This window comes from Aptenodytes patagonicus, chromosome 1 (assembly GCF_965638725.1).
Source record: "Aptenodytes patagonicus chromosome 1, bAptPat1.pri.cur, whole genome shotgun sequence".
NCBI lineage: Eukaryota > Metazoa > Chordata > Aves > Sphenisciformes > Spheniscidae > Aptenodytes > Aptenodytes patagonicus.
Window position 1 is genome coordinate 192,720,654 of NC_134949.1, and position 25,084 is coordinate 192,745,737.

Consider the following 25,084-nt stretch of genomic DNA (forward strand, 5'->3'; position numbering starts at 1 on the left):
CCCCCCGCCCCGGCCCGCCCCAGCGGCGCGGCGCGGCTGGCGGCGAGCGGAGGGGACCGGCGCGGTGCAGCGGCGCTGCCGGGGCAGCGGCGATGTAAGTGCCGGGGGCCGGGAGGGAGCGAGCAGCGCCGGCCGCGCTCCGCGCGCAGCCCCCCGCCCCGGGGGCCGGGGTTGGGCAGGGCCGGCAGCGCGGGGTGGGAGCGCCGGCGGCAGGGCCGGGCCCGGCCGCGGTGCCCGCAGGCCGTGGGGAGGCCTTGGGCAGCCGGGCTGCGACTGTGCCCCTGCTGCGGCCGGCGACCCCCGCCGCGCTGACCGAGTTATTTCCCTCTCGCTCCGATCTCTCTGCCCCCGTCCGTCCTTCCCCCCCCCCCCCCCCCCCCCCCCCCCGGGTTGTTTGTTTGTTTCTGCTGCGCTTTCGGCCCCTTATCTCTCCCAGACACGCCGGGCAGCTTCGCCTCCCGCCTGCGGGGGACTTCGCGTCCTGGAGCGCTGCGGGGGAGGGCAGCCCGTCCTTCCGTCCCCCCTGCCCCCTCAAACCGAGGCCTCCTTTGGCGCCTCTGGTGCTGGGTGGAGCGTGTGGAAGAAAGCCTCTGTGCCTTGGTTTTGCTGGCCATCGCTACCTCTTTTAAGTGTTTAATCAGAAAATTTGTGTTAATATCTGACTACATTTGCGGGGGGTAAAAATCCAAGCTTTGGTCTTTGTTAAGTGAGAATGTCATACGAATGGCATTTGCTCGTTTCTGTTACTTTTCAAGATATCCTAACTTCCCTGCTGAAAAAAAAAAAATCTTAACCTGATCAAAAATTTCTTTAGCCATCCTTCTGTGGGGAAGTATTTGATGGTTAGGTTGTGTGAGCCTGTCTTGCAGACTGATACTACATACAGCAGTGTTCTTAATTTTAGTTATTGCTAAAATTATACCTGAACAGTTTGTTGACCCAATTTATGTTGCTGGTTTTTTCCTCTCTCTTATAATTCTTATCATATTCTTCCTGACCTAGCCCATATCCTTTTTCTGCATCTACAGCAGCAGACTGCTGCTCTCAGTAGATATCCTTGACTTCAGATATTTAACTTTTGAAGGCTGACTCAGGCAGTTCACTTTAGGTTCCCTGTATAAGAAGCACGCACCTGTGGAGTTCAATTTGCTTCTCAGATGCCTCTTTAGGATGGAAAGAGTGGCATTTTGGAGATGTCAGTCTCAATCTATTGACATGGAGAACTTGGACAACTCAATATCTCCCTTTTTAGACAACTGAAATTAGGGGAGATGAGGTCCGTTGGAGCTCCATACATGCAGAAGGCTGCCTGCCCTCATATTCGTGTGCATTCTTGTATATTGTTAAAAATATGTGTAGCATTACCTTTCAAGTTACATAATTTACAATTTAGAAAAGAGATCTGGCAAAGCAGATCCATGGAAATGATTTTCTGCACCAATACAGGTTGGACTGAGCAGCTTGTGCGGATTCTGCTGTCTGCTCAGGTTGTCTTGCAGGACATTATGATTGGTATGTTGTTCAGAGGGGGCTAATATAGTAATAAAAAGAAGCAGCTACTCGGGTTGTAAATTAGAATTTACAGAAGGATTGCCAAAAATATAATCGAATTGAAAGCCAGAAGAACGAAACCTGGAAGTTCACAGAACTCCCCTGTTTCATGTACGTGAAACTCCCATCTGGTACTACTCTGTAGGAGCCCGCATATAGATGTATATTCTGTGATATATTAGAAGATCAACAAGCTAAGGTTAGGTAGAAGGACACCCCCGTATACTAGGTGTGTCAGGGATGCTTTTTTCTTGAGTCCTTATTTTTAAATACCCTTTTTTTAAAAATAAATATTAAGGGCACGTATTTAAGAAGAGTTTTTAGGGTAGGATTAGTGCACTATGAATGAATAGAGTTGCTGTGAATTATTTGGGAGTGTGGGTCGTTAGGGCCATGGCACTGGCACCTACTTAATGGTCCATGAAAACCCTTTCCTTTTTGGCCTCCTTCCCTACCGATTTTAGCGTTGCATTCTTAGGTCTTGCCAATACTGGGATATTTGAATTAGAATTACCTGTTCTGGAATGGCTTCCCATGTGGAGGGTCTATTGTGAAATAGATGTGATTTTTTTCTTTCGTTCTTTCTACTTGCTTACATTACAGAAGTATTATTTCTCTTTAGAAGTACACAGTATTCCCAAATACAATTTATTACTATTTCTGAATACTATGTCCTGTTGAGTGGCTGTTACAGAACAGCCACAATAGCTAATCTGAATTCATTTCCCTGTGTAGTCAAGAACTTGAATCTGTGTATTTCTTACTTCACACATCTGTATTCAAGAAGATGATGTACGCACAAGCTGTTCAGTGCTCAAACGTGCAGAAAGCTGGAAGATACTAACTTTGTATAAAGTCTTCAGAGGTTGTAGATATTAAAACCAAAGAAGACTGCTGAGCATGTGTATGATGTTTTTTAGGCTGAAGGCTTATAATTTGGACAGATATATCCCTGATACAACCCCCCGGCATCCCTGCCAAATTTCAAGTCTGGTGTTTTAGAACAGAGCTATTCAAAGCAAATGCTTCCAGATTTTGTTTGCACGGCCAAATTATTTTTTTCTTGTATTCAGAACCACCTGAAACAGTTGTTTCTGTTTTTTTTTCCCTTCCCCCCCACCTTTTAATTTTGGCCAGTATGTGGTAAGAACCAAACCCTCCAACCCAGTCCCAAAGTAAAATTTGGCAAAGCTGTCTCAGCTGAAGATAGCTTCTTTATGAGGGTTTCTTAAGCTTCCCTATATAAGGAAGGCTGACTGCACCACCTGTTAAAAGATTAATAATACTGTGAGTTGTTAGGAGAAGCAGCTCGCATGTTGACAGTTCGGGACCCTGGACTCCCGTGCTGCTGGAGTTACTCCATGGGTTGCTTCCCGAACGTTGTTGACAGAACCTGTCCCCTTCGTGTGCTCCCAAACACGTGGTTCACGTGCAGTAGGCATGCGTAACCCGGCCATTGCAGCACAGGCTGTGTGATTCTCATGGCTCAAGAAATGAATTATGCGAAGTAAAAATACCTGAGTTATGGAGTTTTCTCTCCGAGTTTAAGCATTTTCATACCTTTTGAAACAGTGAATGTGGCAGGCGCTGTTAATGCAGAGTTGCTACTTGTTCTTCTCCATCTTCTCACTCCCTCTGAAGTTTTAAATGAATTTCAGAAGTCTGAAAATGGTTTTAACATTGATGCTATTTGCACTCTACAGCTGTTTGCAGCAAAGAGTGTGTCATTTCATTAAAGTTTCAAGGAAACAGTTTGATGTTCACTCCCTCTTTTTCCCTCCTTCCCCTTTAGCCCTCTGAACTGTTGCACATTCTGCCCCTGAGTGGTTTGACCAGTAAAAGTTGAAAGAAAATCACTGTTCTTTAGGAGACACAAATTTCTTGCAAGTTAGTACAGGATTTCCAACTCTGGCTGGAAGTTTACAGCAGTTTGTCCAGAAGTTGCCTAGTACCCATCTGTATCGGCGCCGCTCTGTTCCCGTGTGCCCGGTAGCAGGTTGCCAAGCTGACTTGCTCAGCCAGCTCTGGAAAATCGGGCTCCGAGTGGACTTTGTCAGAACCCTTCCCGGGAGGTAGAGCTTCACAGTAAAACTTGCACACCTCTCGGGGTCTGTGTCGCCAAGCTCCTGTTTGGATAGCCACACCTGGGTAAATGTGTACAGTGCTGAACCTCAACCCTGCAAACCTGGACAAGCCAGACTTGATGCACTCTGGACTGTCTCTTCTTTTCAGTGAAGGGAAGAAAGGTAGTTGTGGTGGTGATGGCTAGCTGGTCAGCTTTTCTGGTCCTTAGCAGGTTGGCCCAGCTGTAAAGCTAAGAACAAGAATCAACCTTAACTTTACTGATGTACGTGCAGACAGAAGATAAGGAGTCTTAAAACCTGTACCGTTTTGACTGCAATGACTTTTTAAAATAACTATGTTTCCCTTGATTTGTACACAATTATTGAAGTATGAAAGACCTCTGTACCACTTTAACAGCATTTACTCTCAAACCTGTATTTGGCAGATTAATAAAATAATTACATACTTAAACATTGTCATCGATCTGGATTAACTTTCAGGCTTGTGACCGGAGCCTGTGAAGCACTTGCATCTCACTGAAGTGGGGTCTCGCTTCAGTTGCTGCTCCTTTCCAAACACTCCTCTTTGGTTTGCTCTCATTGCAGCACCGTTGTGCTTTGCAGGCTCCATCATTGTTACAATGGCAGATGTTATTTGGGGGATATTTCAGCTGAGCTTACTCTTTTTTTGAGTGGTATGAACTCAAGTGGAAAATCTTTAAGAGAATTGCTCAGCGTATAACACTCCTCATGCTCATAAGTCGCAGAATCAGGACCGTAATTTACACAATTAACTTCATTAATCATGAAATGCAGGATTTAAGGTTCCCAGGATATCAGGTCTTCTGCACAACATTTATTTTATATGTAACAACAGAAAGCCAGCTCTAATCTTTATCAAAACCGATAGGAGATAAGACAAAAGGCTTCTGTCGTCAAGACCTGGATTTGTACTTAAGCCCCAGGTGTGCCCTCAGGTTCTCCAGCAGGATTAGTCTGTGTGTAGCTACAGTGGCTTGCGACAGATGTGATGTCCAGTAGCGTTTAGGAAAGAAATCAGTGGAAAATATAGCTGTGAAAATACAGCTCATCGCACTCTCAGGTCTTGACTTTTGGTGGGTGCAGCTGTACAGTCATAATTTTAGCACTTGCACTTGATTCTGTTGAAGAGAAAGAGCCAGCCCCGTTAGGTTAAACTTGGAAATACACAGATGTTCTCGCACCTCTGAAAGATGCAGTGAGGCGCTCTTACAATTTATGTGTTTTCTGTCAGAATTGGTCCATTGCCTTAGGAAGGTTAACCCAGCTTTTAGCTGGAGATTTTTCTTAGATGATGTCGAAGGACTTAGAGACAATTTAGGAACTGTAGCTCAAATAGGAAAAAGGGCCTCAAGGTATTTCTGAGCTCTGAATTTCTCCCTCCCACTCAGCTGGTTTTCCAGCCGGAGTGTTTGATTTCCCAGGCTTTGGCCCTAGCACGTTTTGATATATAAATCTCAAAGGCCTTTTAATTAAATGTGTGACTAAGTAATCGCCCAGTTTTAAAGTACACCATTTAGGGATGAGCAGATTTCTGTTTAAACAGGGGGAAGCCCAGCTGCTTCTTTCTACCTTTCCAGAAAATTGCTTGAAAAGCTGCATGTTGCTAACACAGTACTGCTTATAGGTGGATGTATTTTTGCAGAGCATATCCTTCATACTTACACTTTTAAAGAATCGTAGCCTCTTAGAAATTGTATTTTTACATTAAGCACTGGTAGGAGAGCGCATTTTGGTATCTGCTTAAATTTTAAGAGTTGAGTCAATCAGGTCTGTTTCTGTTATGAAAGACCTGCTCGCACATATCATAAGGTTTGAGGGTGCTGTCGTTATGCATGGAAGAAGTTTTGGTTTTATTGAATAAAAATGTCAGGAAGTATTTTCCTTGAACTCTGTACTTTGATCTTCAGACGGAAGGCAAAGATTCATTTTTTGGACTGATCTTTTTCTAACGTTCTTAGTGTAATCTTGAATTGGTTTTGTTTTCGTCCCTCATTCTTTTTCATTTTAACTTAAAAACATAGAAGTCTGTTGCTGGAATGTGTTCTGTTGAACCAAAGCATTGCATCTGTTGCTGCAAGCCAACAAGAAATGGAATTACTTCTGCACAAGCCTCATCTGGCATTAGAAAGCGTTTTTTGATGAAGAAACAGCCATTGGAGGGGTTGTTTGTTTTATTGTTAAATACTGTTATGTACTAACTTTTGAGCTCCAAAGAGTTTTCCCCAAGATTCCTCGCACATATGCAACTTATCTAAATTGCATGGTTCAGAAATACTCACGTTTTTACAGTGAAACATCCGAACAATTTACTGCTGTGTCTGTGACCCCACAGGTCAGAATCTGTTCTAGGATTCCCCACAGTAGCTCACATGGTCCAGAACTGCATCTTTGTGTTGCTAAGCTCATTGCATACAGTATCCAAAGTAGACTTTGACATTAAATCTGAAGTTTTACACTTAGAAACATTTATTGTATGCATTTTTATGAAGAATAGTGCAAGTTGCACTTTTCTGACAGTTCTGTGTTTAATAACGGTATCTGGAGCTGCTTGTTTATCTCTGGCTTGCTTTGTCTTGTATTTCTAGTTCTTACAGCATCACCTCCATTGTAAACATTTTGCAGTCTTCAGGGGTCAGATGGGCACAATCCCAATACTGAACTGTGCTTTATGGGACACAGTAGTCAATATAGCTACTCTTGCTTGCTCCCCACACTTTGTTTGAAACAAAAAAAAGAAAGAAAAGCAAACTCTTAGCACTCGATCACCCAAAGAAGACTAAATGTAGTTTCTGAAGAGAGATAGATAGATATAGATATAGATATATATATATATAAAAAAAACCCACCCTGTGGCTTTGATTATTGTTTCAGATGATACATCTTTTTTTTTTTTCTCTCCCTAGGGCCGATTACTGGAAATCTCAGCCAAAAAAATTCTGCGATTACTGCAAGTGCTGGATAGCAGACAACAGACCTGTACGATGGTCTACTGTACTATGTCAATGATTCTGAAATACTAGGAATTTGAATTACAGGCTTTTAACATCACTTTTGATACTAATCTCTTGATGCATGAAATTTGTGGTTTAAAAATGCCTTTGTAAGACTTGTGATATTTAAAATATATTACGTGAGAGCCAGATACTGCATACAAGATGGTGTGTGCTGTTCTCCTTGGCAGTACAGATAAGAACTAAAATATCTGACCCTGCTTTTTCTTCAGGTTCTGTAACTTCACATTTGATCTGTCTTGAAACTTTGTCCGCACCTGTATGCAAGTAGAAAGCAAAACCTGGCATATGTGCTGTTAGGGAGGCCTGGTACAGCCAGCGCTCTAAGCGTTTAAAGCAGGTTTCTTTCATTTCACATAGCCCATAGAAACATTACTGTGTTACAGAAAGGTAACTTGCAGATGCCTTTTGTAGACTACTGGACCCATTGGTTTCTTACTTAGACTAAGTTTTGCATTCCTGACTCGATGCCGGGGTACTCCCGGAGTTGAGCTTCATCTGGCTTACAGTTAGATACCTGCAGTTCAGAATGACAAATCTGAGCTAATCGGTTTAGGTTTCTTCTTGTAGTCAGTGAAGAGAAATACACGTTAAAGGGGGGGGATTTGGGTAACTTATAAGCCTGTCTTTAAATGAGATGAATCATCCCCTGGATGTGCATCCTCTGCACATCGGTTTGTGCAAAGAAATTCTAGGGTTACTAGGTCAGGCTTAGGCACCTAACATTTGAACGCCTAAACAAGCTCAGATATTTTTTGTGAGAACCACATGAGGCCTTCCACTGTTGTACCTGTAGAGCTTCTGAACTCCTTCCAGTTCCTACTGGCTTCAGTCTTTCTGGCAGCTTTTTGGCTTGCAGACTATTCTGTTGTCCTCAGTTACCCAACTCTCCCACCTTGCCTTTTCCTCTCTCTCTCTCAGATTTGTGGACCTGCAGACTAGTTTAAGTTCATGGGATATTTGTGGAGCATAGCATAACCTAATTAAGGACCATAGCTAATATTTGGGACTCTAAATAAGCCATATGGTTTTTAAAAGTTTGCATGAAAACAGAGAGGGTAAAAAAAAAAAATCAAGGGATGATACTTGGAAGGATAGCATGGAGAGGGAGCCCAGATTCCCTGTTACTTGTCTAATCTGTGTGCTGAACAGTATTATTTGAAAAATTTTAAATCTTATACATACAGGCTATGAAATTTTATTATACCATTTTGGAGTGTTACTGAGTGTTACTGATTTTTCATAATTTCTATGTTGAGTGTTTCTCAGTGTTCCTGAATTCCTGTAGCCATTTTATAGCTATAGTGTTTGCTGAAAGTGTTTCAGAACAGGTTACATTTAGGCTTGTTCAACTAAGTTTAGTCTAACTAAATTTTAACTAACTAAAATTAACTAAATTAGAATTGTATAATACATATTATTTTTCTTGTTTTTTCTCACTTTTAAGAGCATTGAGTTTCATGAAAGAGGAAAGAATCATAAAGAAAATGTGGCAAAAAGAATTAGTGAGGTAACTCAAATACCTTATTTGCACAAATACTTATTTTTAATCTCTTTCATTATCAGACTTGTTTAATTTATGGTCTTGGGTTTTTTGTTTTGTTTTAGATTAAAAAGAAAAGCTTGGACAAAGCAAAAGAAGAAGAAAACATGTCAAAAGAATTTGCAGCAATGGAGGAGGCTGCAATGAAAGCATATCAAGAGGATTTGAAAAGGCTTGGAATTAAGCCAGGTAGTTCATATAGCTGCCAAAGGATTAAAAACAGAATTGAAAGAATATTGAATAGGAATGTTTTTTCTTAAATTAGGTTTTAGGAACATGAGAGGAGGCCTCCAGGTCTGTGTTTGCTCATTAAAAAAAAAAAAAAAGGAGTCTGCAAATTGCCAGTAGTAGAAATTGCAGTACGGAATGTTTTTAGCTATGGTGTCCTCTGGTCCATGGAACAATCCAATTTGGAGTAGAAAAATGAAACAATATGGTAACAAAAAATAGGCTGTAGTTGGTGCTTTGAATCAGCAGTGCCGCTTCCCTTAGTTAATTTTATGTTTCATTTTTGCCGGTTGGAGACAAAGTTCCTATTGAGTAGGAGAGGTTGGGTTCCCACTGGTGTCAAACAGTGGAGATGAGAATCTCCTACTCAGCTTGCAGTTCAGCAAGTACCTTTGTTCTGTCCATGTAAAGGCATTATCCTTTTAAAAAATTTGTAGTTTCAAGCTCCTGTAGAAGCTATCTTTTTCATAACTCTCTTAGTTTCTTTTTTGTTGTTTAGTTAGAGCTCATTGGTCCTTACGGTTTTTCTCTTTATGTTATTCATCTTTTGATATTTGGACTTTCTTATGACACTATCGTATTGCTACAATGCAAGATTCTTTGAATATAATCTTTTAAGTTTAGCTGCTATGACCATAATACTAATGAGTGAAAGTACTCTTAAGAACAAAATTTTCTGTTTGCTGTTGCTCAGGAGTGACTAATGTTTAAGCTCAGATTATTACTCTTTTTTTAAAAGACAGTATTATTTTCTTTAAGATGATGTAGGTCCCAGTTCGACACAGAGTAAAACACAGAGTACCACAGTGGAAACTAAAGGAAAGAAAGAAAAGAAAGAAAAGAAAGAGAAGAAGGAAAAGAAGGAAAAGAAAGAAAAGAAGAAAAAGACACCTCAGGACACCTCAGTGCCGCCAAAAATTGAAACAAAGGAGTGGGTGCAAGGATTTTCTCCCGAAGGCTATACATATTACTACAACACAAAAACAGGAGGTAAAAACTAATGAGGAGCAAATGCAGATATAGTTATTGGATATAAGTGAGAAAAGACTACCTGCATTTCTTTACTCTTCTGCTCTCTCAGTAGTGAGCTGATTATTAAAATGTGAACAATTAGATGGAGTTTTGATATTTAACGTTCAAGGCTTAGGCATCCAGAACTTTAGACTGGTTTTGATGTCTGTTAATAATGGGAGAATGCAGTAATTCCACAGTTTCTGGAAATGTTTAGCCTTTCAGAGGTTAAGTATACAAAAGATAGCTGTGTTCTTCCTAAAGAAGCTTTCTTATCAGGAATGTGAAATAAATTGATTGTGCCCAAGTAAATGAGAGCAGTTATGGATTGCTGTCTGATTGTTTCTTTCCACATTTACAGGATTTATCTAACTGACTGACTTCTGTTGAGGAGCTATGTGTTATGATCTACTTTAGAGCATAAAAGCAACCCTCTTTTATGATTAATGAGATTGTTACGAACTGTTTCTTATAAATTTAAGGATTGACATTAGTAATTACGGTAGTCTTTCCTCATACAAGATAACTTCCAAAAGATAAAAATCTTGTGTGTTTAGTTTCCTCTGGCCTATGCTACCATTTAAAAAACAAACACCTTTTTTGTACCAAAATTCCAGTATCTGTGTATCAGCTGTAGTTTAATAGAGTCTGGAAGATGGTTAGTCCCGCTAAAGCCAACTGTAATTATGATACATTGATTTATTGTTCCTACCTTAGTTTGATCAAGGATGATTTTTATATTCCAGTGAGGTATATCTGTATTACTTGTTTGTACATGTGCATACATCAGTGTCATACCCTTTAGATCTGTTTTTTCTAAATATTATTAAATATAAACAGGATTGAATGATGTGTGAAACATGTTTTTGTTTTTTAAGAATCACAGTGGGAGAAACCTAAAGGATTCCAAGGCAACTCTCAAAACTCACAAACGGTAATAAAATACTGTTATTCATACTTTCCTTTGTCCTTGTAAACACTTACCAGAAATAAGCTAAGCAATTTGCAAGTCCTCTGCAGAAGAGAAATTGTTTGCTTTTAGTAAACTTAGGAAAACATAACTTGAATGTATGGAATGTTTTATGATATACTTGATGAAAACTGAAATTTTGCTATACAAATCTTTTTTGGCTAATTTGTTTATCAAGGGAAGAGAAGCGATAGTGGTGGTTGTGTTTTTACAGAATATGCTTTTTTGATGCTTCAGCCCATAAAATGGAAAGCTTTTGGGAAATTCTGAATAAATTCAGAACTTACACATCTGAAATAGTTAAGACTCCTTTATCTTAGGAAACACTGAGATTGGTCAGGTAGTAAAAAAAAAAGTGCCTATTTTTTGTGTTTGCGTTACGGTACGGTTATGTGATAATTTGTCTTTTTCATGGACTTCTTATGGTCATGGAACCTATGTGCAAGCAATCTTTTAGAGTAATACTTTATTTTCCTTATTTAAGGCACCAGAAAACTTGCAAAATAGTCCAAAGGCAGATTTATTATTATTATTAATGGGCTTTCCCCTGATACCACTCCAGGATTTTTGTGCTTCACAACGTTAAAAATAGGATTTTCACAACACTCCTGTGAAGTGATGTTACGTTTCCCCATTTTCAAGATAGGTGTCATAGGTACAGCATGATTTAAAGTCAGTGTTGTTTGCTAATGTTGGATTTTATGTTAGAGATCAAAAAAGCCTGGCTTTTTCAGAGTGCTTGACATTCTGTAGCTCTATATTGTCACATTTGAGAGGGTAGCCTATGCTTGGTACTAGGTTACTTACAGTCAGAGGAGAAAATGCTTATAATTGTGTATATTTTTAGGCAATTGAATCAATTCACAAAATGCACATGAAGTTTTGTCTGTATTCCATCTTTTGTTAAGGCAGTGTTTTATCTCAAAAATGCAGACTTTTTCCATCCAGTGTTCATTCCCAAGAGACTGCACGCTTTGTGTCAGAGCTGCCCATCACATGCTACTCTGGCTTTCTGATTCCTTTATCTTGTGGTTTTGCACAATTTGTTAACCAGCACTTCAACTTTATCTTTTCAGTCAAGGCATAGCTTTGCAGTATTTATCAGCCAGTCTTACTGTAGCCTTCCACTGGAAGAGGTAGTCCTGTGACTAATCTTGTATGGTCCTTGGTGCATATTTGCCCTGACACTGAACTAGTTCAGGGAGTGAAGACATCAGAGTTTAGGTTAGTGCTTTGTGGGCTTATGTCCTTGCATCAGCTCTCTGGGTAATCTGAGAAGTGCTGGTGCGGGGAGAGCAGATGGAGGAGAGAAGGAGCTCCCTTCTTGGCAACAATTTGAAGTTAGCTCATCTCAGCTATATCATAAACACACACCTTCAGCCTTGGATATCTCTCTAATGCCACATGGCTGTATTTTGCCATTCCTCCCTCACCCTGCTTGGTGACTTTGTGGTGTCTTGAGTTATTTTTGCTATTGCTAAAAAAAAAGCATTTGATCGCTCCCTTATTTAGTCTGAGCTAAAGATATTGGGAATGTTCGAGATCTCTAACAAGGACTCACTCTGCCCAGAAATTAAAGGGCATGCTTGCAATATGTAGTGCAAGTGAGATTCACAGGCCCTCCTTGTTTTACAGCATGTTGTTAGCTTGCTGCTCAGACTTCGTAAGAGGTGGAGAGAACAGAGTAATGAAAAGACATGTTGAAGACTACCTACAACTTCGGTTAGATTGACATCATGCCTGTTAGCATTTATGCAGTAGGATACTCAGTGTGCCTGATGTCAAATATCTGCTGAAAACCTCTAAGAACCAAGTCTAAAATGTTCAGGATCTAACTCTAACAAAAAGGGCAGTTTGTACTTAAGACTAGCCTTTTGTCCTCTTTCTACTTACATAAAATAAATTTGCCTTCTGCTTCTTTTGTTGAAACTAGCACACTGAAACTTTTGAGAGCAAAACCTTGAGGAAACTTGCTCACTGAAGGCTTTCTTGCTTTTTGCCTGCTCTGAACCTACTGATACAATTTTTCTGTTTCATATATAGCTTTCTATAGAGCAGGTGTGAGAACTTTTAACTCCTGATTTTTTTGTGTTTTTTAAAAAAGCACAAAGTTTTAATAATAGAGTATTAAGCAAATGCATACGTATGTGTGTGCAGAAGCCTATCTAGGGGTGTGTGTGTATATGTGTACACATAGAGACATTTACTAATGCAAAAATCATGTATGGTGAAGCTGCATAGAAGTTCTGCTCGGTACAGGGGAATGGGCAGTGTTAGTACTTAGGAGCCGTGAAGTAGTGTATGTGTAAGTGTTGATGAAAATCAGGTTCTTAAGGAAGATGTTAAGTCACGTGTAATGACTGATTATCTAGCTGTGGCTGATTCTGCAAAAGATCTTTTATTTTAATTACACATCCACAAAAGACATAACCAGCAACTTCTGCCACATTTCATATGTATTTATTAATTAGTAGGGAAAAACAGTGCTTTGTTGAAATCGGTGCTTTACTCAGTAAGTAAAGGCATGCATTCCTGCAAAGCTTGCTTCTGCAATACTTTTGGTGAAGATCTATTTTGGAACAAATTTTAGAAGTTTCGGGTTTGTTTGCTTATGTTTAATTTGTGATAGTATTTATTGGTACTGTTTTTGTATAGCCCTCACAAAACCCTGAGTCTTCCAGAGAAATTTTTTCTTGGTCTCTACTGAAGACAATGACAAAAAATAGGAAATGTCAATTTCAGGTGTGAATGCTTTGCAAAATAAAAACCATGTAAAATAATGGCTTTTATGGCTTTTATCATAATTTGAACGGTATGGCAACCTTTACTATACTGTCTCATACTAATTATCCACTGTTTGAAAAAATTGTGCATTTGTGGTACTTTTAAGTTAAGCAATTCAATCTCATTTGAGTCAAAGGGGATACTTTCTAACAACTTCAGGGGTTCAAGCTTTAAAACAGTAAAATTATCATGAAAAAAAATACTCAAGGGTTGAATAGTCTTATAAGTGATGCTTTGGCTGATCCTTAAAACTCTCTTTTTTAATTAGCTCCTGAATCTTTTTCTCAGGCAGCAGAGTGGGTAGAAGGTGTCACTGAAGATGGTCATACCTATTACTATAACACACAAACAGGAGGTAAGGAGAGCTTGTTTTCCAGTTAAGCTGTTTCAGAAGAGAGGGGTTTCAGTTATTTTGCAAATAACTGCATTTTAAGGCCATTACTGAGTTTTGTATTTTTTAATCTGTTACCTTAGTTGAAATATACTTGTTGCTTAAGTCAATGCTGGCTTTATAGCTGTATTGTCAGTGTGTATGCATTTGTGCTTCATAGGTTTTTTTAGACATTCAACTTGTAACTCTAAAATATGGGTGGTTCTTCTCTACATATATATTGAAATTACAGTTTGGAAACCAGAAAGGGGCAGGATTTTGTTTTCACAAGTATGTAGGACTGAATAAGAATCTCCTAAACTTTTCCTCTTGCTGACATAGCGTTGATAAGAGAGTCCAGACTCTTACCTCCTACTTCTTTTCCCCGTTTTTTTCCTACATGGGGAACTTAGTGGTAACTCCCCCAGAGCAGGCATCTGTTTTCTAAATCTGTTTGAATCATTTTAAGGTCAATGATGCCTCTCTGGAGAGCAAGTGATTTTATGCTGGCTATGAGTTTTCCTTCTGCTGTTGGGTATGAAGTGGCATTCCTGACGATGCCAAGAATAGAAAAAAAAACCCAAAACCTTTCCATTTTTCAGCATGCCACTCCCCTGCTCAAATGATTTGCGATTTTTTTTTTTTCTTTTGAAAGGGAAATGAGATGCTGGTTATTTTTAAACATTGCCTTGTAAGTTCAGATACATTTTATGCCTTTGGTTGTATTGTTTTTTAAAGTTCTTCATGGACACATGACACTCGTGAAGAATGTCTTTGTAATCATTGTATTTGGTAAAATTTTGGCTTGTGAGATTTTAAAGCGATCCCTTACTTTTACATAGCTGCAAGTATCTTGGAAATGCTTGAAAATTACTTGTCAGTTCTGTTAACGCTAATCCCATCCTCTGAAGACAAGACAAATTGTTAGCCGAGGAGACTGATCGTAGTGTCTCATCTGAAGCATGTAACTTAAGAGGCCGGTATCTCTAGGCTTAGCTCCTGCTATGAGTCATACTTTGGGAGGCTGCACCTTACTCCACTGGCTATATGTGACACCTAGGAAAGTGAACTTTCTCAGTTACTGGTCTAAAGCTACATGACAGCAGTACCCTTAAGAGACTGGTTTGTTTGTTCAAAGCCACTCGTTGCCAGTCTTACACCTTTACTTCTTCAAGATACATCTAGAAGCATACCTGTTAAACGTTGTTTTCAGTTAGGGTTTTCTTTGGAAATAGATAAAATAATTGGAAAAATAGTAGGTTTATTACATTTGAAAGCTTAAATAAAATTATAGATTGAAAGTTAGTGTACTTTTGCCTTATTGTTACTAAAAGCAGTTTTAAGACCACTGAGTCAACTTTTATTTAAATATTTTCTCTCAATATATTTGCTGGAATACTACCTTCTCATTGAAAATGAGGTCATATCCTGTAGATACTTTCATGTCTTTTCAGAATAGTGTTTGTATTTCCTTGTTTACTTGACAGCTCTTTAATTTTAGAGATCTAAATTAGAGATTTAATTTAGAGACCTAATGTTACTGAGCCAAGTAGCACAGGGAAGGGGTTTATCTGCCTGGAGAGCTGAGGCTTGCAGTTAGTGTTCTTTACCTTATCCTGTCTTCGTAATCAACGGACAACTCAAATCAAATAGGCACCTCTAGAGGGCAGTTTGTCTGTCCTGTGTTAGGATGAGAGGGACCACAGTCTTGTGGCCTGCAGTTTACTGTGCATGATATTTTTCTTAAGCGCTAATTATGACAAGCTTTATCAACAGTGAACTCAGCTGTCATGACAGTATCTCGGCTGAGAAGTGAAACGTTATCTTTCTGATTATGTTTACTAAAACAAACATACCGAACAAAGGCAAAAGCCTGGTGCTAAATTATTTGCTGTATTTTTGCATAAGGCAGCACTGCTTCTGAAAGGTAATGTTGTCAAAGCAGTAACAGATCAGAATTAAAAACATAAATAATGTGGTTATTCAAATATCTTGGACAGTATCCACGTGGGAGAAACCGGATGGTTTTGTTTCATCTTCAAATAAGAGTCAACGTGAGAAGCATTCTGAAGAGCTTGCAGAAACAGATTCCAAAGCGTCTGAATCAGACTCGGAAGATAGTGAAAATGAAGCACGGAGTTCAGAAACAAAGTTTAAGGTAAGTTCTCTCTTCAGATTTATTTTACATACAGTATTAATTTTCTAGCATAAGATGATTTATCTTTTCTCTCTTGTGATAGGCTGTACTCATTGTAATGAGGTTAAACCATATGAGTCAAAGTAGAAGTTTGCGCTTGTTTGAATAGTAAAATGAATCTTTATTCAGTTATTTGGCCCATTAGTGGCACTGTTCCAGAATAGAAAGCATCATCTTTCCTTCAGCCCACCAGAAGTAGATTGAATTCTGCAGGAAATGTGATGTTCTCTGAGAAAGGTCACTGTCATCTCTCTGAAATAATCCACAAAATGATTTGGGTTTCAGTGTGAGGATGAGACTTCTAACCTTCATTGGTAAATGTGACTGCCAAGAGACCTTCAGGGAATGCCTTTGACTGAAAATGACATGGTTGTAGTTTCCTTATTAATTGAGAAAAACATTAGCAGCACATGGTACAAAACCTGTATCAATTATATATTTTTGTTTTTAGATTTAAAACTTAAAGGGTGTGATTATGCCTCTGGTTGGGTCAGATGTTGTTTCTGAAACTGGTAGTTCAGAACACACAGAGACAGTTTAAATGTAAAATGTATTCATAGACAGGTGTTAATTCTAAAATATATATTTTTCTATCGTGCATCATTATAAACTACTACTAGTAAAGTGTGTGTATCTACATGCATTGAATTTTTGCCTCTTTCTGTTTTTTTTAAACATGCTAAGCTTTGTTTTTAAGTAAGTTTTTATTGCGTACTCCTTGCTAACTTCAGCCTTGATAGATGGGATTTTCCAACTTTAACTTTTTGTAACATTTAAGATTTTTTTCAACTCTGCATGTGATGAAAGCTCAAGGAGAGAAATTTAAAGATTTTTTTACAGTATGAGTTTATTGTTTCAAGTTACTCTTGGTTGAAAAGTATGAATAGTAGATAATAGTAAATAGAAGATGTAAAATAAAGCTACATTGTGTTTTTATTTAGGCATTTTTGCTTAAGGTGGGTTTTTTCCTCTTTAGAGGAAAGGAGGTAATGGTGAAGAATCAGAGGAAGGGAAAAAATCTCCCAAAGCTAAAAAGTTAAGTCCTTACGGGAAATGGAGAGAAGTTAAGCCAGAAGAAACTGTTGATAAAGAGGGGAGTACGTCAGCTTCCCAAGAAACCTCCAGTGATGCACCTAACAAGACCAACCCGTACGGAAAATGGAAAGCAATTAAGGAAGAAGAAGAAGAAGGAGGAGAGGAAGAACCATGGTGAGGATCTTTCTACCGTAGTTATTTTCATAATATTTGTTTCCAGAATACTTGTTTTCAGAGCTGAAGCTTTTTCTGCTGAATTCTAGCAGAATTAGCACAGCAGTGATTGGAAACGTAGCCCAAATACAGTTCTTTCCGCAGTGATTATTTTAGGTAATAGCTCTCCATGACAGATAGTGGTGGTGTTTTGGTTTTAGTGTAGAAGTTCACCATGAGTACAAAGTCAATTAAAGTGATTTAAGGGATAGTTGTCATCATCATTTTTCTCGGAGGCTGAGTATCAACTGTTTAAATGTACTTACTCTAAGCTTATGTTCCTTAACATCGTCTCCTTCAACAATCTGGTTCAGCTGCCTCAGGAGCTCTTGTGACTGTTTTTTCAACTGCTTCCAGCTTTGGAACAGCATAGGCAGCTTTCTCAGGGCCTCTAGCTTCCAGGCTAAATTCTGTTTCTTTCTGATGAGTAATTAGTTGGGCTAACTCTGCCTGGAGTTCAAGATCTATCTTGATCTTCCAGGGCCAGCAGCAACCTGATCTTGATTGTACTGGGTTAGCATTGCTTTGAATTCCTTCCCTGTAGGATCAATAGTTGCTGACATAATGAGTATGCTTTTTTAGACTCCGAGCCATTTCTACCCAAGCCCCGTATGTTTGGCTGAGTTACTTCCACAAGCAGTGAATTATTTCTCACTTTGTGGTGTTGTACTGACTCTAACTGTTCACTTGAAGGACACAGCCTAAAAGACACTTCAGATTTTTTGTCTTACTTTCACCCAGTATTGCAGTACAAGACTTCTGGTTGAACTGTTTTTCTTGTTCCCTAATTTCCCTCATTTGAAAACAAAGTTAAGCAAAAACAAAACAAAATCCACTACAACCTTTTCTGCTGTCACTATGGGTAAGTCCTGGAGGCTCTTATAATGTGGTGTGAGACACTTCCTGTAATGATTTAAATAAGATGAATGACAAAACATGTAATCTAGTTATGCCAATTTTAAATCTGGAAGCTGTCTCTCTCTCCCATGTCCAGCTGATGTACTGCAGATGTTTTCATGATATGCATCTGATCAGGAGGGGGTTTTTTTGTTTTGTTTTACTGCATAATGGTGAGATGGCTCATTTTCTTGTGAAGCATGCTGTCTTTTATGGCCAGTTTTTTGTTATGGGGAACTCTATGAATCTGGAAAAATTAGGAGAATGAAATCAGTCTTTTCCCTCATACTCACCCCATTCTCCAGCATTTTAGTTCCAAATTTTTCAGCCGATACAGTTTTGACACTGTTTGAACTAAATTAAGCACTGATACACTTCCTTGGAGATGATAACATCACTTGATCAGTTCATGTAACACCTCCTGTATTGGACCAGCTAACCACTCCTTGACTCCAGAGCTGATAAATTCTTTCAGGTTTTTGGAAAGCACTGTCCAATAAAAAGTGCTTTCAGCTACTGAACCTTATGTCTCAGTCTGTACATTAACACACAGGCTTGATATATACACACATGTAAATGAGACAAATGCAGTTGTTCATTATTTACTTTAAATTGAGACTAGGCACAGTGCCAACCACTTTCAGGAAGTTTACATTTTAGGGATACTGCAGCAGTCGTATTTTCTTGACTTGCAGTCATTCTCATGGCTCTTTTTTGGGTGTTTGAGCTGATCCATATCTTCCTTGAAGCATAGGACCTGAAACTGAGCTGACATCAGACTAACACTCAGTAATACTGAAAGATTTCTTGTATGGATCGGCCAGGAGAACAATGCGTATCTCTTTGCAGTAGTGTTATGCTGGTGTGATTCCTGATGGACTTGTGATTTAGATCATTTTCTGCGAACTGTTTGGTTGTTCTCCATCGTATGTTTGTGCCACAGGTTATTCTTGTAGAATACAGTGTTTTGCTGTTGACTTCCTAAAACCAGTTGGTCATTTTTACACAATGACTTTGATTTGTTCAGATCAGTATTAGCTGTGATCCTGTCCTCCAGAGCTTCTTCTCCCAACTTGGGGTCAGTGGCTGATTTTGTAAGCCTGTTCTCTGTTCTGTCATGCAGACCCTCAAGGACGGACACCTGCAGAAAACTACTCGACAGCATTTTGGCAGTGAACCATTGCTAATTACTCACTGACTACTGTCTTCCAACGTTCTTAGATTTACACACATGCAGCCCTGTTGTCTTTCGCAGGACTGTTTTCATGATGAGTGCTTGGGCCATGGTATAAGCTCTGTAGAGAATGAGGTCTTAGTTTTTTACTTTTCATACCAGCCCACACAGAAGAAACAAAAGAACGTGGTTTTTTTTCTTGATCCCTGTCATGATGATGATCTTGGCTAGAAGACTGCATCTAGCTCAAAGCTGCTTTGACAAATATGGATGTTACTGTCTGCAGTACACCATGTTGTTTTCTCCATGTAGATTGACCCTTTTATGTTTTCCTCTCCTCTCTTCTCCCAGTGAAAAAGTGGACCTGGAGCTTCCTAGTACAGAGAGTGACAATCTACCACCTCCAGTGCTAGAGGTTCCAGAAGATGCGACACTGATATTTAAAGAGAAGACAGTCACCTCCCTTGGAGACCTGACAGAAGGGGTGCCAACATTTAAAAAGAGGAAATTTGAAAATGGGAAATCTAGAAACTTAAGACAAAGACTAAGTGATCAGTAATACTTAACAAATAATTTTAGATTCTGTTTAAGCTAGAGTGAATCAAAAGTTTAATATTTTAAACAGGCTTTTATAAAGAAAATGTTGGATAGAAATTAAGGATTTATAGGTATTAAAACATATGTGAGTTGTAATATTTTTTTATTTTATTTTGATGTGATTGATTTTGGAATGGAAGTTTGTGTTATATTACTTATGCAATATTGTAAATACATTTGGGTTTTATTTTAACCATGCCATCTAAGTTCAATTTGCTCTATGTATGCTGTTTTAAATACATTGTGTAAGGTTTTTTACTCCTTTTCTAAGTACGGGAGAATGTAGTAATCCTTAATCTGGCAAAAATGATGCAGACCTTTTATTTTTACAGAGGAACTGAATCAATGGCATGTACTAGAGAGTAAAATCATCCCCCAAGATTGTTTTATGTGGAGTAGTTTCCCAACTAATGAGTAAAAAGATTGTGCTTACTAACCTTTGGCTAATCGCTTGCAAAAGAGTAGGTGGTGAGAGTGCCAACATTTCAAATAGATCATCTGAAAGCTGTTTTTAGAGGAGTTAGTCACATCAGTGCCACTCATTTCAAATAATGTTCTGAAAGAAATTATTTGTGTACATGCATGATAAATGTAGTAAACCTCTGCAGAAGATTTAAACCTGTTGAATCTTAACTTTTAGTAACAGCATCAGAGCCACCCCTGTAGGACTAGATATTTCTGCGGTGTCTTCCTGTTGTATTTTGCTTTACTATTGTCTCTACTTGAATTCTGCTTCCTTTTTACACATCAAGTTTTCTTTTTTTGGTCTTGTTTTCTTTTTGTCTCTTTCCCTGTAAAAAAACAATTGCCTGATATTTTCATGAAAGAATATTCCAAAGACCTGGCCCTGCTACAGCACACAGCACGCTTTTTGAGGCTGATGGGTTTTGTCTGTTGATAAAAGGAGTGCGTTGAATAGTTGCAGTGTTCGCAAAGCTGAGAGGGGCTAAGTGTATTGAAGCTTCATCGCTCTCAGTACCATAGGAGAGGAAGGCAAAAGATGGATAAGTAGAGCTGATGGCTGTACTGTCCAAGATGGCTTGGACATTTTCTTAAGGATTGTAGATTTGATGGTGGGATTGGTCTGCATTTAGCATCATCAAGATTCATTGGCTGCGTAAGAATACAGCTACGCTTACTGCTTCTCTAGGTATCAAACAGTGGACCATAAAGGTTCAAATCATGAATCCATTACAAAATATGTCTCTATTTCTAAAGCTCACAATGTTTTGTTCAGGAGAGTCTAAGTCAAAAACAGAGGGTGCAGTTAAGACAGTTGTCAGAGTCCAGCTACGGCAAAATAGAGCTGGTAACTGCTGAGCTTGAACTTCATTGAGAAAACAACTGTTAATCTGTCAGATCAGCGGAGGAAGGAGTACAAGACAGGAAATCTGGTTTATCATGTATTACAAAGGAAGCTGAAGTCCTTTTTTCTGTTCTGCGACGTTTTCTCTGTGTGTAGAAGAGAATTAAGTATTGCATTTAATCCCATGTGCTTCTTTGGCTTCATCAGGGCGGTTGTATTTCTTCTGATGTTTGTTTTGAGAAATTTGAAAGTTTCCTGTAATATCTAGCCCTGGATTGTCATTTAGAGATGCAGGATGCGTGCTGGATGCTCTCACAGTCCTAGATGCAGGGATGTACAACGTGTACTCTGCATGAAGGACCTCACATGCAAGGCTGGAACAGAAACGTCCCTTCTACTGAGGAGAGGTTGTCAGGTTTCTTAAAAAGCAGATTTTTCAGGTCTTGTTCTTACTCTTATTTAAACATTACTCCAGCAGCTAGGAGCCTGCTCTAACTTGAAGCCTCCGTGTGTTTGCGACCAGTTTACACTCATTTCCTCCCAACTAACACAAGCATTGCCCTTCAGCTAAGCAGCTTTTCTTCCTCTTGAATCCGTCACATCTTTTCTGAATCACATAAAGCGTCCTTGTGTGACAGGACCTTCAGTGCTCCACCAGCACTTCTCTTCATCCATTCCAGCCTGAGTTTGCCTAGGCTCAGTGTTCAAGGAAGATGAAGGCCACACGTGATGTCACTAATACTTCCTTAGCGTATTGGAAATAACTTTTGCTACGTCCCTAAACCACATTAGCCTTTCACATGACTGCATCATGCTGTCTGCCGTGGGTGCCCTGTGATTTGCCCGTACAACTAGCTCTTTCTGCTCCTTTGCCATTGCCAACTGCTGAGTTAACAGCTGATCATGCTTTCCTTTCAAGTATGATTTTTTTTTCTTACAAATTTGTTTTGTACCGCTGTACTCATCCTGCTTCTGTTACTCCAAGCCTAAAGTATATTAATTTCTTTATGATCTCTGTAAAATGATTTTATTGTTTATTCGTACAGTTTTATACAGTAGTATAGTTTTTTTGTGGGCTGCACTTTTAATATCCTCTGAGGAGGACGTCTTTCCTCTTTTAGTGGCGCATCTTTCCTTAAAAATGTTTTGTCCCATTGAAGTGGTCATAGGCAGTGATTTAAGATACCTGTAACTAAATTGCTCAAGCAGATGTCTAAAAACATCTGAAAATAAGTGTTCAAAACTTGTTTCCTTGAGGAGCTGCTGTTAGTTGTAATACGAACCAAAGATCTTTGTCAAGTACTGTGTTTAACGGACAAACCAAAACAAGTATTCACATTACGCAGAAAGATTAAATGTTTTCTTTGTTCACTGCTAGTAAAGTTGGTTTAAGTACGGTAGGCTTGCTTTTGCTGATGTGACTTCTGAAGCCTGCATTTCACAAAGAAATACAGCGCTTCGCTCCCCACTACCTCTGAAAGTCAGTTTGAGGAGAGACCAGTTTATTCTTTGTCCCTAAGTGTAAATTATAATAAGGGCCAGTTGACTCAAATTTGATATATCCAAAGCCACTGTTTAATTTTGCACCGTGCTGTCATTCCTTATCCTTATTGTGTATCTAAACCAAATATTTTCTCTTCTATACAAAAATACTGTCTTGTGTGAGATTTAAGGCAGACGCTGCTTTTCCAGGACATCTGTTCTGCACAGATCTCTCTCCCTTCTGCGCTATCTCCCTGCAAAATCTTCTGCCTTTGGAATTTGCCGTAGGAATCCTCTAGGTATTACCACAGTTACGCTCCTCATCTGCTAATCCTTCCTTGGGCTGCACAGGCTGCTGACAAAGGAATGTTCCTTTTACTGTTTCAGAAGAACAGTGTTTTCAGAAGAAGAGTGTTTTGTTTGCTGACTAACCCATTTTCTGTCACGCTGCATGTTTTTATCTGCTTGCCTGCTTTTATTGCAAGCTCCTTGAGTGAGGACTACATCCTTGGTTTTATAGGCTGTCATAGACATTATTAGCAATATGAGAAGGAGAGTTGGAGAGAAGGGGAGTCACTGCAATTTCTGATGATGATTTCCTTTGTGTGATTTTGAGCATGTCAGTTCACTGCTCTGTATTTTTGTTTCCTTGCCTCATCTTTCACCTGTCTTGTCGGTTTAGAAGAGCTTTGCAGTACAGGATGCTCATCTTTGGTGTGCGTGTTTTTACAGTAGGGCCTGCCTGAAGTTGGTGATGCTTTTAGAAGCAAACATACTGCATATGCTAAAAAAGAAAATTCTTTTCTTGGGCCAAAATGATGTTTGTTATGCCAGGACCTGTGCAGAGACCTGCTCGATTTGACCCAGGTTATCGGATAATCCTAGTTCCTATTTAGGCTAAGCCAAATTTTAACCCTTCACCTGGGAATTTGTAGATTGAAATCCAGACTTTCCCAATAGGGTAAAGTTTGTTTTTTGTTTGACCCTCGTAGACAAAATCTGTGCTGCAGCATCATCTAATCCCAATATTCAGATTTAGAAGGTGGGAGGCCTGGTCATGACGTGGATCTGAGTTAAATTCACTAACCTGTGCATGTGTAAAAACATTTCTCGCCCTCCCCCCCCCCCCAATGATGTTATTTCAGTGCATATTTTGGCATCTCAGAAAGGGAGTAAAAAACTTTTCATGCTGCTTGGTTTCCTTGATTTGCTTTTTGAGTTGTGCCTCCCCTTTTTAGAACTTATTATTAGTGTCTTCCTCAAACCGTCTTCCTCCATCTTTCCTATATATGCAAATCTACGTATCACCGCTGTGCCGCGTTTCTAGCGTCCACCTTCACCTTACCCCCTGCGCTACTGAGCTCTCTGGAAAGCTTCACGTTGTCTTACGTAGGCCACCGTGTTTCCAGATCCCAGCTTGTGCCGAGCGCTTCTGCTGCCTGTTTGCGTCATGCCCTGAAGAAGTACAACCTTACCTATTTTCACACAACACGCAAGCTATTTCAAGACCGACTACATGTGCTCTTTTGATTTTCTTGATAGTTCGTTTTCCTGCGACAGATTTCATTCCATTCCTCCTACGGGGTTTGCAGCCCTGAAATCCTTTCGCTTGTTGGTACAAAAGCTGTCTGTCTACCTTCTGCTCTCTGCTGCGGCAACCCTTTGGTTCTGTTTTGTCAGCCGTCTCTCTTCAGTCTCTCTTGTATCTACCTCTTAAGTCCTCTTACCCTCTACCCGCTAAATTATTTAAATTAGAAATCGTGTTAGCCGTTTGTGTGATTAACAAATGTAGCTTTGTGAAATGTTTTGGGATATAGCTTGAACAAAAGTTTCTGTACAAAGCAAAAAGTGTTGCAAATAATAAGCTGAAAAAGGCTAAATTTGCCCAAGAGGATTCCCAGAGAGTGTCAGCAAACGCAGATTTGATTTTACTTGTAAAAGCAGAAATAGCCTACGTTAAAAACCAGCAGACAGCATTATACAGACCATGGGCTGAAGACAGTGGATTTTAATGGCTTGCTTAACTGAAGATACAGTGAAGAACAGCGGGGTGATTGAAGAGCGCTTGTTTTAGTTTGTAAGTACTGTCTGCAAAGTTAAATAGCTGGTTTCTCTTTAACAGCTTCTCAGTTGCAATTACAAAATATTGCAAGCTCTTGAAGTGGAGTTTATATGAAAATGCCGAATAAAGCTTTCATTTGAACAATCCGTATTACCGTCGTTCATCTATTCAAGGGTTTTAGGACAACCTGAGAGATTTATGGGTGCGTGTTCTGTTAAAAATGGGGCTCGGGGTAAATATAAACCAAAATAGGTATGTAAATATGGAAATGCTTCTTAAAAGAAACGCTTTTATTTTGTGGTCACCAGCATAGTGTCTGGGTGCCTTCCAGTAGCGCACTAAGCAGTTACTGGGAATTGTTTTATTCTGTGCATCAGTTATGAGTAACAAATGACCTGGGTTAAAATTGTTAATTTTAGAATTCTTAACAGAGTTCAGGTAATGTTTGTTGAAGTTACTATTTAGTAACATTTAGAATATAGCTGAATATATAAACTTTCTGATGGTAACAGATTGTGATTCAGTAGTCTTCATATTTGCTGGCCTTA

The 25,084-nt window shown here is 39.2% G+C and overlaps 1 protein-coding gene across 1 annotated transcript; it reads left to right on the plus strand.

The window, feature by feature from the left end:
- The first annotated feature begins 35 nt into the window (after positions 1-35).
- Positions 36-24,680, plus strand: WBP4 (WW domain binding protein 4). The gene is made up of 10 exons (XM_076363266.1): positions 36-94; positions 6,560-6,632; positions 8,115-8,177; positions 8,276-8,399; positions 9,198-9,428; positions 10,328-10,383; positions 13,492-13,558; positions 15,574-15,731; positions 16,747-16,979; positions 19,441-24,680. Coding segments are annotated over exons 1-10 (1,215 nt in total). The 5' UTR covers positions 36-92; the 3' UTR covers positions 19,649-24,680.
- The last annotated feature ends 404 nt before the right edge of the window (positions 24,681-25,084 follow it).